The 16293-nt window shown below is 47.2% G+C and overlaps 1 protein-coding gene across 1 annotated transcript; it reads right to left on the minus strand.

Annotated features, from left to right (window-relative positions):
- Window positions 1–1957: 1957 nt before the first annotated feature.
- On the minus strand, window positions 1958–15387 carry LOC116685144 (histone acetyltransferase KAT6A-like; the record flags this gene model as incomplete). The annotated part of the gene is given in 29 exon segments (XM_032510358.1): window positions 1958–2323; window positions 2326–2382; window positions 2385–2591; window positions 2594–2746; window positions 2749–2881; window positions 2883–3046; window positions 3049–3342; window positions 3345–3374; window positions 3377–3406; window positions 3409–4272; window positions 4275–4331; window positions 4334–4384; window positions 4387–4431; window positions 4434–4574; window positions 4577–4987; window positions 4990–5067; window positions 5070–5159; window positions 5162–5203; window positions 5206–5262; window positions 5570–5831; window positions 6073–6372; window positions 6375–6520; window positions 6523–6766; window positions 6874–7066; window positions 8755–8986; window positions 9127–9220; window positions 12530–12691; window positions 14393–14534; window positions 15272–15387. Coding segments are annotated over 29 exon segments (5145 nt in total), but the record flags the coding sequence as incomplete, so codon positions are not given.
- Window positions 15388–16293: the final 906 nt, after the last annotated feature.

Genomic DNA, 16293 nt, shown 5'->3' on the forward strand with positions numbered 1-16293 from the left:
ACTCTAGAGATGAGATGGAATGGAGAGGTTAAAGGCATCTTAAAGTCACTAAAAGTGAGTGGTAATTTTTTTAAATTTTGAATTTCTTAGTAATTATTACCCAAGAGGCGAGCTAAAAAATAGGTCTTGTTTTTTGTTTTTTTTCCTGAAACAGAAGTGAAAAAAATGACAGTACCAATATCAATGTCAGAGTTTCCTTTTATATTATAGAAAAAACATTTTCTCTACAATAGGTTTTCTAAAGTCAAAAAGAGTCAGCTTGTGTCATAAAAGAAAGCTGCCCAGTCTGATAAAATTCAGAAAGAAACAAAAACACAACATAAAAAAGGTACAGAACAGAACAATACACACAAATAAAGTATGCAGTGTCAGGTCTGTAAGAAAATGAAAGTTCCTCTTTTGACTTTGAATACTGGTACATGGAGCAACAAGGTCTACGGTTTCAGCCCTGCCAGTCGCACCGCCACAACCAACAGGATCCCCGAACGCTTTCTCCCCTCGGACCCTGCTCTACTATGAGTGGGCCTCTACGTGAGGGCCGAACCGTGCACTAGACCAGGCATTTAGGCACACCTTTTATAAAGGCTAACTGTCTACTGCCATATCTCTAGCCAATTGGAGTGCAGAATTTTGCAGAGAAGAAAAAAAGAAAACCCCCAAAAAACAGTTTTAACAGAATACACCATTGAAAAGCAGACGCCTGTGGACCTCTTTGGGTCACTAACACTTAAGAGGAGAGGTCAGCTTTAGGTCACCGACTTTCCTTAAAGCAGTGAAATGGAAATCCCACCGTTTGTTCTGCGTTCCCTAAACTGCTAAAAAAAGGCTGAAATAGTACACCGTCTGTCGGTGGTGTGTGGATAAGAACAGCTGACCGTTGTTCTTTACCAAGCTAGCCGCCAATTGGTGACAGCTAGCTGGTGGGTGTGTGTGTGTGTGTGTGTGTGTGTGTGTGTGTGTGTGTGTGTGTGTGTGTGTGTGTGTGTGTGTGTGTGTGTGTATGAGTTTGCACTGGATATTGGGAAGTACCAGAATATTTACATCTAAAACGTTTCGGAGTGGCCGCGGAAAACTGGAAAATAATGCTACTTGTTTCTTTTATGGACACTGGACAGACAGCAACGCGCTCGTCTCTTTGTGCCTTTGTTGTTGAACAAGGTCCATTCAGGAAGACGGAGACTCTGGAACAGCTCAACACCTAAACACCGGAGGCCCCGCTCCTTGCTTTTCTGACCAACTGGCCCACAGAGAAGTCTGGGTATTTCTGAGAGAGCGAGAGGATGTATCACCAGTTCAGAATGGCACACATATAAAGACCAAAGCATATGAGAAGTCGGGCTGCACACGAGTATTTCAAAAAAACAAAACAAAAACAACAAAAATAAGACCCAACATTATGTTTAACAAAACAAAAACGAGAATCGGCCTACAATGTTTCATTGTCTCTTTTTTCAAGGTAAGGCTTCCTATATCAATTAAAAGATTGTGTGCATGGTTGAATATATTCAGTTAACCACTGTTTCTCATACGCAGTCTGACAAAGCGAGGTACTCCTGTATTGTCTTTCTCTGTGTATCTTCCTCGTCTTTCTTGTCCTCCCCTGCTCTCCTCCTGCGCGTCACGATGTGGAGGAGTCCCCCGGGCCTGTGTGAAATCACATGACAGAGGACTGTGCAGGCCTGGCCGGAAGCTGCATGGCACAACAGAGGTCCACGTACACGCCCAAACCCGGGTCCCCCGCCGGCTTGCTCCCTCACACAGCCCGCTGGGAGGGGTGGAGAAACGAGCCCAAACAAAAAGGGACGAAATGACAACATTGAAAAACAGGAAACCCAAAGACCCCCTCTGTCTCCGACCACCTCCACTCGCTGGTGCCTGCCGTGGCACTGGAGGGGGTGAACGGGGTAATGGACATTTAGAGTACAGCGAGTTTCAGCTCTGGCCTCATGTCCCTTGTCTCAGTTCTTGGCTGCTCATCTGCTCATGTACGGTGATTGTTTGGGGACACCCGCATAGCTGTGATGGGAGGGGCCAGTGTACATCATGTTGCCATGGTGATTGGGCTGCATAGGCTGCTGCGGGTAACCCTGCCCTCCCATCATGCCCATCTGCATCTGCATGGGGTACTGAGCTGGCTGATTCATGTAAGGGGGATTGCCGTGGTAACCACTGTTCATCATGGGCTGAGGCATTCGGTAGCCGGCAGACATGGCGTTGAGAGGCGTCATGTTCATGGAGTTGTACGGTGCTGGCGTGGGCATGAGGTTTGGCATCATGCCGCGCTGCACGGCCAGGGTGCGCGGGGTGCCCTGCATGGCCACGGCCCTGAGCTGCGGCCGTAGAGCTGCTGCTGGTGCGGGGCCGGGGCCAGCTGCTGAGTGCTTTGGACCGGATGGATATGTGGCCTTTGACCGTAGCCATCTGGCCCTGTAGCCGCTGCGTGTGCGGCGGGGGTCCCAGGCCGATGTTAGTGGTGGGCATGTTGCATTGCAGCTGCAGGGAGCCCAGGTTCATGGAGCCAGAGCTCAGGTTAGGAGGCGGGGTCATAGTGGGCTGGCCCTGAGAGAGGGGGGCGTGGGGTGAAGGTGCCAGCCGGGGTTGGAGAGAGAAACACTGGTGGCGTAGGAGGTGACGGAGGCGGAATGAGAGTAGGGCATGGCATGGGGGTCCATGATGGTGTTGGTGAGCTGCTGCAGTTTGGCCAGGCTGAAGGTTGCAGAGGGCTGGGGGTAGCCCCCTGTGCCAAGTCCTGACCCATGCGCTCATACAGGGTTCGGCCCCCTCCTCCGCCTCCACTCTCAGGGATCTCCATGATCATGGGTGTGGAGGCGAAGCCATTTCCCATACTACACTGCGACAGGGCCTGCTGCTGCTGCTGCTGCTGCTGCTGCTGCTGCTGCGGGTGGGGGTGGTGCCGACGGTGGAGGCTGGGGGTTTGGGGCTTGTTGCTGCTGAGGAACCTTTTTTTGGGACTGCTGCTGCTGCTGGTTGGTGCTGGGAGGCCTCTCGATCACACCGCAGCTCTGAGGAGACTTAATGCCACAGCTGGGGTGTTGGATGGCTGTGACGGTGGCGGGGGCTGGGGCACAGCGCTGCCCACGTTACTGGCACCGGGTCCGCTGTTGGGTCCTGATCCAGTCTGCTGGATGAGGCTGCAGCTGCCCATCGATAGTTGGGATCCTCCAGTTCCTGTGGAAGAGGTGAGGCTGGGGGCTGGCACGAAGGAGCAGCTGTTAGACTGGGAGGAGGACGGAGGGGCGGAGTTTGAAGAAGAGGAGGCTGATGATGAGGAAGCCGTGGAAGCTCCGCCAACTACAGCAGCCGACATTCCCCCTCCATTCCGCCATTCCCTGTTCCGTTACCCCCTCCCCCATGGTAGAGTCATAGCTGCTGGGGTTGTCGTAGTCTCGGTGGTGCTCTCTATGCTGCCGAGGTCACTGAAGCCGCTGTCGACCACCTGCTGCGAGTGGTCCGACACGGACGGCACATCCATCATTGGCGACGTCTCCATGCTCTGCTGGGAGGGGGCGGACAGGGAACTGGGATGCTCTGGCGTGATCTGGGTGTACCCCCCTCCACTACCCCCACCACTGCCCACTGCCCCTGTGGGGCCAGGCGTCCCTCCCCTCTGCCCTGCTGGTGTTGTGTCCAAGATGCCCGAGGGCAACCCTGGACTGTTCACCGAGCGCACAGATTGACTCGGCAGGGGCGGCACTGGAGGATTACCAATGGGGCTGCTGTGCTGGGAGGGCCCACAATCCTCGACCAGGGCCAGAGCCTCCTCCTCGGCCTCCCCTGTGTGGCTGTAACTCTGCAGGGTGCGGCAGGCAGCTAGTGTCTCCTCACAGTCCTGGTAGGCCCCGTGGTGTGGCTGGGGTTCTGTCTCTTCGTCCTGGGCTTCCCCTTGGGTCAGGGACTGGACGGCCTGCATAGTCTCAAGGTCCAGCTCATTGGAGTGGTGATGGGGGTGGTGTGGGTGATGGTGTCCCAGCTCCTCTTTGAAGTCAGAGTGCTGGTGAGGGTGGGCGTGTGGATGTGTGTGTTGGGGCTCCATCAGCAGCGTGACGTCCTTATCGTCTGGGTGCAGCGACTGGAGCTCCAGGGGCTCAGAGGGAACAGACATGGCCGTGACCGTCTCCACTGCTGCAGCTGCTGCAGCCGACTCCTCCTGCTCTCTGCGCCGCCTCTCCTCCTGCTGCGGGTCGGCCGAGGAGGGCCGACACTTGTTCTCCTGCGCCTCTTCCTCAGCCTCCTCCTCCTCCTCGTCTTCCCCTCCTGCTTGCTGACATAGTCCCGGGCCACGCTGTTCTCCATGTCTAAAAAAGCCTCTCACCTTGGGGTTCTTCTTTGACAGGGGGAGAGCTTGCACGGGAGGCAGGCTCTCCTCCTCCTCGTCATCATCTTCTTCATCTTCAGAGTCCTGACTTTTCTTTTCTTGCTGTTGTTGCTGCTGTTGCTCTTGTCCTCCAAGTGCCCATCACCTTCATCGTCTGCGTCGTGGTCTTCACTGCGCCTGCTTCCTGAACCTGGTGGAACTGCCGCTCGTCTTCCGGCGACACTGCTACATTCCTCCCCTCCCTCTCCTCATCGTCATCGTCCTCTTCCCTGTCACCCATATCTGTGTCCTGAGGCCGGGATTGTCGGGCCCGGGACGGTGGACGGCTAGGTTTCTCTTCCACCCAGGCCCTTCCAGTCTCCTCGTCCTCTTCCTCCTCAGGTTCAGAGGTGGGAGGTGGTTTGGGGGCAGGCTGTGGTGGCTGGAGGAGGGCACGATTCTTGGGTGGTCTCCCTCGCCTCCTGGGCACTTTCTGCTCAACAGGCTTAGGAAGATAGTCATCTTCTTCATCAGAGTCTTTCGGTTTGTTATCTCGGTCAGTGTTGGTTCTGCAGACTCGCTTGCTGTTGCGGTCTTCTGTCTGGAGCAGCTGAGGATCTTTGTCCAGCTGCTGCTCCAGCAGCCTTTGTCTTTCCTGCTCCTGCCGCTCTGCTCCTCCTGGGCCCGCTGCAAGTACCAGCTCCGGGGCTTGCGGCCAGGTTTCATCTTGATTTTAGGGGGTGGCGGATCCCACTTTGGGCCTGGCTATCTGCGGCTGGCCCACCACTAGGGGGTTTTCCAGGTCCTTGTTGCTTCCAGTGCAGGGGTTTGCGGCTCTTTCCCTTGGCCAGCCCTTCTTCTTCTTGACTGGGACTTCTGGGTGGCCACTAGGCTCTCAGATGGAGTTGCTGGCAGAGCAGCCACGGGTTTCAGCACGGGTGTTAGCTCTAAAGAAGGCAAGAGATAAGCCAGTGTTAGATAAGGCTGCACACGTACCAAACCAATCATTAGTGATGGTCGAATGAAGCTTCATGAACCAGTGTCTTTATTTTCTGAGCCCACTAGATGGCGCTCTCTGTTCCAGAATTGGTTGAGAACATAGTGAATTAGAATGCTTAGGCCTTTTCTTAAAACCAAGAGCGCCATCTAGTGGGCTCAGAAAATAAAGACACTGGTTCATGAAGCTTCGTTTGGCCATCACTACCAATCATCACTAATCCTGCCCAGTTTGGCACCAAAACCCTGTCTGCTTACCGTCTTCCTCTGAATCTGTGAGGTTGGAGTGCCGGCCCCTTTTGGGCGCTGGGTCAGACAACCTCAGCGCAGAGCGGGCTGGGGGGTAGCGGTGCAGTGGGTGGCCCAGGGGCGTCTCCTCCTCCAGCCTGGGCATAGGCCTCTCCGAGTCGGAGTCCACAAAGGGCTCATCCAACACTTCTGTGGTCTCAGAAATCGTCTCTGTCACCACGCTGCTGTGAGGGTGGCTCCGCTGGCGAAAGCGACGCTTCCTCAGTGGCTTCTAGGTAGAAACAGGATGGTTATTAAGTGTGCCTTTAAAATGTACCTTAAAATTATACAACAGACATGGACTGACTGAGATCAAGAAGATTATAGTAAATGGCATGGATGTGAATCCAGTTCTAAATACAACTGAGTGCTAATTCATTCATTCATTTTTTTAACTAGGCAAAGAATCTATCTTAATTCTAAGATTACATTACATCAACGGTTAACACTGTTGACACTGTTAAGTTTCTTACCTTGCATTTAAGCCCCATGGCAGGCTTGGTAAGGATGGGTGGGGAGCATGCCCTACTCTCTTCATCATCTTCGTCATCATCATCCTCCTCTTCTTCACTGCTTTCACTGAAGCAGCTCTTCCTGACAGGCAGAGACTCATTCAACCTGGAAACCACAGATAGCTGTGCTAGTCCCTCTCCGGGCCCTTCCATCATTCTGGGTTTAGGGCCTCTCTTTTTCCTTGGGGGCCGCCCTCTTCGTGTAGGGGTTATGGAGGGGTGCCTGGCCATGTTCAAGGAGTGAAAGGCTGTGGAATCTGCATGTCATCCAGGGAGAAAAGGGAGGGAGGGCTGCAGGCAGAGCTTGTGGTTTTTCCTCCCTCTGTTCTCTCCTCGTCCTCATCATCCTCGTCCTCCACGGGGCGGATTCTTAGGTGGTCGTCCCCCCGTGTGTTGTCTTTCACCTTGCCCAAGGCCAGTTTTTGGGTGGGCGCCCTCGTGGTCGGCGTTCTCCATTTGTTGGGGGAGGGGGACGTGGTGGCTCTGGGACAGAGGCTGGACAGCGAATGGGAGGGGGAGTTGGAGAGCTTTGGCTAATGGGAAACCCCGGCAAGCTCTTTCTTTCCTCTTCTACTTCCTCGTCCTCGTCCTCATCCCTCTTCTTCCCTTGGCGCATGTGCCAGGACATTGGTGGGACCCTGTGACTTGGTTTGATCTATTTACAGAGAAAATAGAATAAACTCAATAACTAATAAACTAGAATGCACAACAACTTCGACATCAATCTATTATTTCCACAGCAAACAAATTCAAAGAAGTTACCTCCTTGCGGTTGTCTTCCTCTGGTTCTTCGTCCTCCTCATCGTCGTTGTCATCTGCATCAGAGACCACAGTGTTGGTTACAATGACGGGAGTCCAGCGGAGACACTCGGGGTCGACATCCAGCTGCCGTGGCCGGGCGTTGAGACGAGCCATGTGGTTAGACACCAACTTCTCCCTCCGCACCAGGACGAGCCTGACAAAACCACAGCAGAAACCAAAAGGAGCATTAGAACTCTGTATGCATGTTTTTCTACATGTAAGCAGAAATGAGAAGAATGTAGCATCTATGTGTGGCTCTAAACCAATGTGTTAATGTTAGCTTGTTGAGTGCATACGTGTATGGCTACGTGTAGAGCTGCATATATTAACCAATTAAATCTATTAGCTGTCAACTATTAAATTTTTGTTCAACTATTTTGATTGATTAAACGGTTTGAGTAACTTTTTATGAAAAAAAAAAAAAAAAAAGGTTCCTTGATTCCTGTTTCTCAAATGGGAATATTTTCTTGTTTCCTTTTTCTCCTCTGTGACAGTTAGCTGAATATATTTGACCTATGGAGAAAAGACATTTGAGGATTTCTAGACCAAACAACTACTTGATTAATCGAGAGAATAATCTGCAGATTAATTGACAATTAAAATAATTGTTAGTTGTAGCCCTAGTGACATGTGATAACTTTGGACTTTTGCAGCACATTTACAATTCTACTTACATTAGAAAGCTTGTCAATGTTTTGTGTTTTAAACCAAAGTTAAATGCTCCTATGTCCGATGGGTGCTTCCTTGGCCCATGCTACACCCTTCCAACAAGTTCCATGAAAATCTGGCCCGAAGGTTTTCCAGTAATCCGGCAACCCATTACCCTGGAAATCGATGTCAATATTGCGACGATACTGTAGGGTTGATTATTGGTGCTAACAAAATGTTATTTACACAATGAGATGTTTGATAAATATTCTCCAGAAATGATTTAATGACTTGGTGGGTAAAGGTAGATAATAGAAGAGCTAGAACAGTCTGGTGAGTTCAGGAAATGACATCACTTTACTGTAATGCAGCCTGTAAAACCAGGTAAAGACAACACTTATCATATTTCGATATTATGATATATCAAAATCTAAGACAATATCTAGTCTCATATCGCAATATCAATACACATTGATATATTGCCCAGCCCTAGTACTGTATCACCTGTAACACAGTCTCGCTTTGCCAGACCCTCTGCCAAAGCGCGAGGAGGAGGGTCTGGCTACTCCACAAAGCATTTGGGGATGGGAGGAAAACGTGCTTCCATGTCTTGAAAGTTAGCTAATGTGGTTGACTTTATTCTCTGCTATTTAGTACTGCAACATCTGATAGGGTTGTTGTATATAGCAAACTGATTTGCTTGTGCAAGATGCCATGTAGCTCTTAAACTAAGCTTTGTGTGATATTGCATAGCAATGCAACAATTTACACTTAAACCTGATTAAAATGCCAAAAACACATGAGCCTGTTCCTTGGAGCTGGATTAGGAGAATGTTTAGCTGAGTATACGTTTGTGGGGACAACACTTAGTGAGGAAAGAATAATCCCACTGGCTAGCTAAATACTGCTGCTCTGCACTGACCACTACTCTGGCCAGGCTTATTTTATGTGATTTAAACTGTGGAACTTATGGCTTTAAAAAGGTTAACAAGCTGCACATGATTTACTAAAAAAAAAAAAACATCCTATAACGTGTGATGTTTTGAATATGCAAGTTTTGAACAATAAAGGAGAATAATTAAACTAGATTCAATATCAATTACAATTTGAATTATATTGACAAGAAAACAGGATATGAAGTGTTAATTTTCGGGCTGACTACCCCCAGACCCCCAGATATAATGTGAATCTGACCTGTCTCCTCGCTGCTCTAGCATGTTGAGGCTGTGCAGCGTGGTGGTGATGTCCTGCGGGCAGATGCCAGTCAGCTTGCTAAGCTGTCGTATGGTGATCTGCCGATCGCGGACCTCGTGGAGACACTCCAGCACCACGCTGCGCCAGTAGGCCATGTAGGACAGTCGGCCTAGGTCCGACAGAGGCTTCTCTGGAGAGCCTGGCTGGCCCTCGCATTTGGACAATAAGTAGCCTGCAGGGAGGGAGCAACAAAAAGACATCTTGAGACTCAAACGTTGTACACCACAGGATTTTTCTAATGTATTCGTCGATCAAAAGAAGCATCAGATACATTTCACAGTGATTTGTGTTGTTTATGGCTGAAGCCCTTACTGAAGTCGATGAGAAAGCGTCCGTAGCCCCTGCGCTGGTACTGTGGAAGAATCATGATGCATGACACGTTGTATTTCTGTTGACAGTGCTTCTCCTGAAGAAGAGGGAGAGACAAGACACATACCGTCATTAGAAAAAAATAAAAAACATAATGGAAACCCCGTCACAGAGCAGGCCTGTGAGAGTGTACAGCAGGGTGTTGATGGTGCTGCGTCCGCTCACTAACTGCTGGGTTTTGGCAGCAAGGCGGCATGTTAATGGGAGCACCTGCGACCACAAACTCCACAGAGAGGGGCAACGGAGCTGACAGCGCCCAGTGTTTATCTGGGACACAACATGAGCATTTGTTTATCTGTAGGAATGCACCTGTGCGGAGTGATGACAGGGCATTTCAGTTTCATTTCATTTTTTATACATCTGTCTCTCCATTTTGGTTCATGTAGTTGTGTTGGTAAGTTTGAGGAGGGTGGTTATGATTTACAGGTATGAATTCCTTGCAAATGGAGGCGTGATGCTGTTGGTGGCGTTGTGGACTTACCAAAATAAATACCAAATTCAGAGTAGGGCTGGGACGGTTACCGTGATCATATGACACCTACAGCGGGTCTGATATCGTCACCGCCATCACCTCAAAAAAACCTGCTTGCACGTGTGCACCTTGACATGGGTTCAGGGATTCTGATGACATGGATTGTGTCTGAAGACATTGTGTCTAGGGCTGGGCAATACGGACCAAAAGTCATACCCCGATATATTAAGGCTGACGATGTATATCCCAATATTTTTACCACAAAATGTTCAGTCAAAGTCAAAGCCAAATATGTCATGTCCCACATAGTTTTATTGAAACTGGCTATTTCAGTGGACAGTTGCAAAATCAAATGAATAAATAATAAACAGGTTTGTTCACCTGGTTCTTGGTTAAATGCTCAGCTGTTCAAATAACAATAAAATATTAACATAAATACTGTATAACAACAGGAGGACCTTTTTATGAAATCAAAGCTCTGTAAGGAGCACATTTAAAAATAATATCTTTAATAAAATTAGACTATAAAATAGGTTAATCTTATTCTGAAATAACTATATTTATATGAGAAAAGTACAACATCAACCTTGTTTTAGTTTGACAACTATAAATGGCTTATTAAAATCAAATTACAGATTTGCTTCTCCTTTCTCACTAATCCACTGAACATTACAAAAGAATAAAATATGACAAACCCTAGTAAGGGCAGCATTTATATATAAAGAAAGGACTAAATAAATTGCTCAGTTTAAGAATTCTTTTTTGAAATATTAGCTTGAGACATGCGGTTCTCATCTCCCAGTCTTGAATGAAGTGAGCAGCCCGGCTCATGTAAGGCTCACACGTCCTGCTCGACCACATATCGCTGGTCAACACAAAATGGGTGACGTCAGCGAGCCGGTCAGCAAGGCTCGGCCTGACTTCAGCCTACATTTGTGGCAGGGCTTCTGGGAAGCTCATATCACGGGTCCATCGTTTTCAGTAGCTTTTTTTAATCCGGCTTGGTCCACAGTTGCAACAGGGACCATATCTTTAGCAATGTGATAGGACACCGCTTTAATTATAGTACACCGCTTGTCACTTTTCTTTTCATAAGGCACACTGCGGGAAAATGAAGTGCAGTGGGCTCTGTCTTGGGGATGGAGCTTTTTGGGGATGTCAATGGCTTGTGGCTGGGGCTCCTGCAGCACGCAGTTTCACACACTCTTCATATTGCAGTTTGTGCCACTGCATTAGGTGGTGAATAAGATTTGTAGTGCTTCCACCTCTGGCTGTAACTTGTTTAAGGCACTCCCTACATATAACGGGATTTTGTTGCTCATCTGATACTTTGAATCCGAACCCTCTCCAAATTACTGAGCCACTGCTTTTACTTTTACTAACCAGTTCGTCCTCCCCACGCTCCGCAGACGTTGTTGCTTCTGTGTTTGTTCCTTCCCCTCCCCCCTCTGTGCATAAAGAGGCGGGGCGGTGGCGGGGGGGCAGTGCAGAGAGCTGGGTCATCAGCTTGCTCAGAGCAAGGATCACTGTGTAAATTTTAACTATATTGACATATGCAATATGGTCTATATGATATGGTTCCATATTACATTTAACAATATAACAATATTTTATATATCGATATATCGCCCAGCCCTGATTGTGTCTTACATGGATTCAAGGTTTTCTAAACAAAACTTATCATCAAAAAATGGAGCAAATCCGACCTTTTGCAAGTTGGGGAGCGCGATGTTCCATGACACATAACATTCTGATCGTGTTGGGTATTTATATATATACCCAATATATATATATTTCCTACCGTGTATTACGGTAGGAAAAGTAGAGGAACAGCCTATATGTGTTTTGCCTTATTAGATTATGTGCATATATACAAAACATTTCTATTTTCTTCCTTTTGGCCATTTTTGGGTTTTTTTCTGCACTCTTGCCTAAACTAGGAGTTGTTTCTCGTCCTCTTTCAGTCACTCTGTTTTTTGTCTGGAGACAGTAACTTTGAAATAAAAATCAACACATTTAAAAAAAAGAAAAAGATTATTATTATTTGTTTTTAATTATCGATTATTAACTTATCAGAATCGAGCATTGAATCGTTCTAGAGAGAATCGCGATGCGTCTAAGAATCGATTATTTTACCCCTAAAAGACAGCAACCATAACCCCTCCATACAAGGATAGTAGTACACAGCTGTTATAATAAAGTAAAACATATGTGTTTTTTAAAAACTGGTATTGGATTGGTACTATAACCAAGTCCAGGTATCGGAAGCGATATCGAGAAGGAAATGTGGCATCGGCCATCTCTAATGGTGGATGCTGAGGTTGACTGTTGTCGTTACTTACAGTGCTGGTCAAAAGTTTTCCCACGTTTGACCGGTACTGAATGTTACTTATTTATGCATTTAACATGGACTGCTTTATTTTTGACTTTTAACTCACTTTACATCAACTCTTTTTCCTCTCTCTTTTCCCCACAGCGGCACTCATTCGCTGCTCTCTGTCACTCACTTAAGGCACACTGCCATTCTCGCTCTAACTTACCATACTCTCATAAGTGGGTTGTTGCGGTATACCGCGCTACAACGGAATTGTCTTGCTTTTCAACCGCATTAAAAAAAAATCCATACCGTCCCAGCCCTAGTTCAGAGTAAATGTAATTTTGCCAAGAGGGACTAACTTTTCGTCAGTGCCAATCGGATCACCGGCATTTGTCGAAGGGTGTGATGAAAATGTTCTAGACCTAAGAGTGGTGAAAACTTAAGAATTGACAATGGACTGACTGACAGGATAGACTATGAAAATGAATTGCCACTTGGGCAAGTATTCTGAATCTGAATCCAGCACAAGGACGAGGTTGGCGGCCTGGTGGCCATACCTTGGAGAAGTAGCCGACGAGGTGGCAACCTTTGCCGTCGTTCTGGGTCAGGACGTAGAAAAGGAAGGGCTCCACGTCGTAGTAGAGGGTCTTGTGGTCCAGGAACAGCTTGGCCAGCAGACACAGGTTCTGACAGTAGATTGTGCTCACATTCCCATCAACCTGTTGGGGGATTAGTGAAGCAACACATCAGTACAACACGATGACAGAACGTTTCCCTCAACGACCGATATCGGTCGCAGACACACAGCTGCCCACAAGTACATGTTGAAGCTGCTGCTAGTGGGCTGTGGAACGAGGCAAAGGTGAATGCAGTAGACATTAAGTGTTAGGCAATGATCTCAGCCGTGTCTCAGGAGACCCTGACGGATAGAGAGGATGGAGGACAGAAACAAAGAGCTGTAAAGAAAACGAGGAGGAGGGAGGTTGAGGTTGGCAGCTCGCCAGTTATCTCTGCTCTCCTCCGAGCGAGGATGGACTGCAGAGCGGGGAAAAGAGGAGCTGCAGCGGCCGTGGCCTGCAGACAACAAGCCCCTGACTCTGTCTACCGATGCGCCAGAAGACCCAGAAGAAGAGATCACCTGTAAATTGGTAAATTTTCTAAAAATAACAGTCACTTTCCCTTGCGTAAACTAAGAAATATTCCACTATGGGAGGCAGGGATGTTAATAAATCGCCATTGGACCATTTTGATTGGACCGATCAACATACTGTGTGTTCATAAAGTGGGTTGGGAGAGTATTGCTACATTGTGCATGTGATTAATCTCTGACCGCGCCGACACCTCTACAGTCTGAAATAAAATATACACGGAAGCATGGAATACATTTTTAAGAAAGACTCGGTCTCTGTGATTGCGTCTGGGGGGAGTAGACACTAGATGATGATTTCGAGGTCAGGAGAAGAGAAGAAGAAAGGTGTCTTTGGGAAAGGATGTGTCTGCAGCAACACTGTGGTTTGAGCGTTCAACAGCTCTCTCTCTCTCTCTCTCTCTCATTATTTCAGTTTATTAATCATTAACCATCAACATTATTCAGTCCATGCAGGGTTCAACATTAAGGTTTTATTTTCACTTGTTTGGTCAATGTCAATTTTTACTGGTTCCTATAGATAGTTTTTTTTTTTTAAAGAAAGGCAAAAACATCAAATATAGCTTTAGAAATGTTGAAAAAAATCGCAAAAAAGTTTTTTTTAAGTTAAAAACCTTGGCTGCATCAAAAGCTTAAGAAAATTGTTCAAATCAAATCATTATGCGTTATCTGACGTCGGCAAGACAACAATAACGTTATTTATGATACGGTGATGCCCGAACGTAGTCTGGCTGTCACCAGACCAAGCCAAGCTCCATAGATCTGAGACTGAGCGGTGGTCGGGGGGGTCTGCTCTGTATTTTCTACTGCCCAAGAGGCGTGACCAACGGGCAGCGTTCAAATGACTCTGTACGCAGTTAGATAGTTCTTCAACCAATCAGAGCAACGGTCCAGGTGACGTAGAAGCGACAGCGGCATCAACGGGTCGCTGCGCTTCGGTGGCCGCTTTGTTGAATGTAAACAAGAAGCTGCTTGGTCGCTTCTCTATCGTCATCGTGTTAAACCAGCCAATAGCACGCCAGGTAGATAAGCCAGTTTGTGATTGGTTCCTGCAAAATTGTGAACTGAAGCAGGAGAATTAAAGGTGCAGGTTTCCAGACTGAGCTGCAGGGAGAAATCAAATCGCCAGCAGAGTGGGCGGGGCTTACCCAGTCTAGCCCGAACGGGCAATTGGGTTGTTCTATTTATTTGCCTGATGTGGCGTTTTACTTGCCCCAGGCTAACAGGAAACCCTTACTGGTGAACCCTGCCATCTTTAGGAACAGCTTCTCACCTCGTATACAGAGACATCGTCTTTCCTGTAGATCTCGTTAGCAGGGGGGTGGAACCAGTTGCACTTCTTCATGTGCTGGTAGAGGATGCTGCGACTCTTCATGTAGCGCAGGCAGAACTCACACAAGTAGAGCTTGGGTAGTCTGGAAAGGGAAAAGGAAGAGTAGCGCAGTTAAAGACACGTGAGAAACATGAGGAACGGTTATAAAAAGTTGCAGCTAGGGAGCTGGAATGAATAGTCGAGAAACTGATTTGTTGATAGATAGTTTATCTGCAAATATTTAGACAATTCTTCTCTGGTACAAGCTTCTAAGATGTGATTATTTGCCAGTTTATTAGTCTTTTATGATAGTTAATTTAACATCTTCAGGTTTTGGGCTGTTAGACAAAACGATTGATTGTGGAGCCAGAGTGCACAACACTTTTTTCTTTTTTTCAAGTCAGACAAAACCAGCAATATGAATATGTCAACTTGGGCTTTGGGAAATTGTGATGGCCACTTTTATGGACCAAGCAATTACTTGAAAATAAAATTGTTAATTGCTTTTCACAGCTCTTGTTTTGAAAGTAGCAAACAACTTTGCAATGGCTGAGCCATCTGGGAACCAACAGGATTTGAACAGCGGCAGATTTGGTAAGACTAGTAGGGCTGATTTTATTTAACAGTTGCCTAAAATAAAAATAAAAAAATTAATACACCCTCAGCAAATCAGAATCAAATTGCCTCTGTGGCTCTGGCTGGTTACCTGCCAAAGTAGGTGGTAATGTAAACAACCTTATAATTGCACTCCATTATGCTGGTGGTAATTGCGATGCCTACAGGCAGGACTGGGAGCTAAGTGCATTATGCTGTTGTGCTTCATTATGGTCATTAGCTTACCTGCTGTACTCCTGGGGGTAGGGAGAGGAATACCACGTCTGGATTTCAAACTTGCCAAATTCGATAACTGACGGACAGCGCATCTGAGGGTCCGGTGGACCCGTCACCCCAACTTTCTGTTTAGGTGAGCAACAAAGATGAAGGGAGAAAGAGAGGGAGAGAAATGAATGGTCAAGTCTAGGACTACTGCTGGAGTGGCTGGCAGATCATAGGCGAGTACACCAATTACACACCAGGACCCGCCGGCATAGTAGGGACTGTAATTCACACGTTATCACAATACGATATTGGGTGTCATCTGTTACACAGGCAAACCAGGGGAGCCCAAATAAAAGCAAACATTAGAGCTTAAAAAAATAATACCATTTAGTCAGAGACCAAAACCAAAATCTGAGTGTTTTGAGACCAGGCTACCTGCTAGCATGACGAAGCGGAGCCGTTTCATATCCATGATGTACTCGACTCCACTGCTCAACCTAGACAATCACAATTGCCTTTTTTTTTTTTTTTTTTTACACACACCATTAAAGCTCAGTACTCTGCATGAAACACTTTAACACTGGTTTGAATATTCCCGGCAGGATCTGGGATAGTGTTTTAATACGACTCCCATGACACTGGCCAAACACCCGCACTCTGAGCAATGCAATGCATTGTGGTATTTTCAGGTAGAGGCCGAGTAGTAGAGAGGGAGTGACAGGCATCTGGGAATCAAAAAAAAAAAAAAGATGGTAAATACGGTTTTACAAGGTGGCCACATGTCAGAGGGTCCCTGAGCAAAACCCTGAACTCTAAGTTCCTCCCGGATGCTGTATGTGTAGCTGTCCAATGCCCTTAATGCTTACAATGTAATTCAGTGTGCGTGTGCTGCTTAAGGCACTCGGCACAATGACTTATTTGCCCATACTATTATATTATTATTTTCAGTGTGCCGATGTGCTGCATAAGCAGCAATCGGCACAATGATTATTATTGCCCATACTTATATTATTATTATTTCTTATCTCATCTTCCGCCAAATT

This window comes from Etheostoma spectabile, unplaced genomic scaffold, assembly GCF_008692095.1.
Source record: "Etheostoma spectabile isolate EspeVRDwgs_2016 unplaced genomic scaffold, UIUC_Espe_1.0 scaffold00569584, whole genome shotgun sequence".
Taxonomy (NCBI): Eukaryota; Metazoa; Chordata; class Actinopteri; order Perciformes; family Percidae; genus Etheostoma; species Etheostoma spectabile.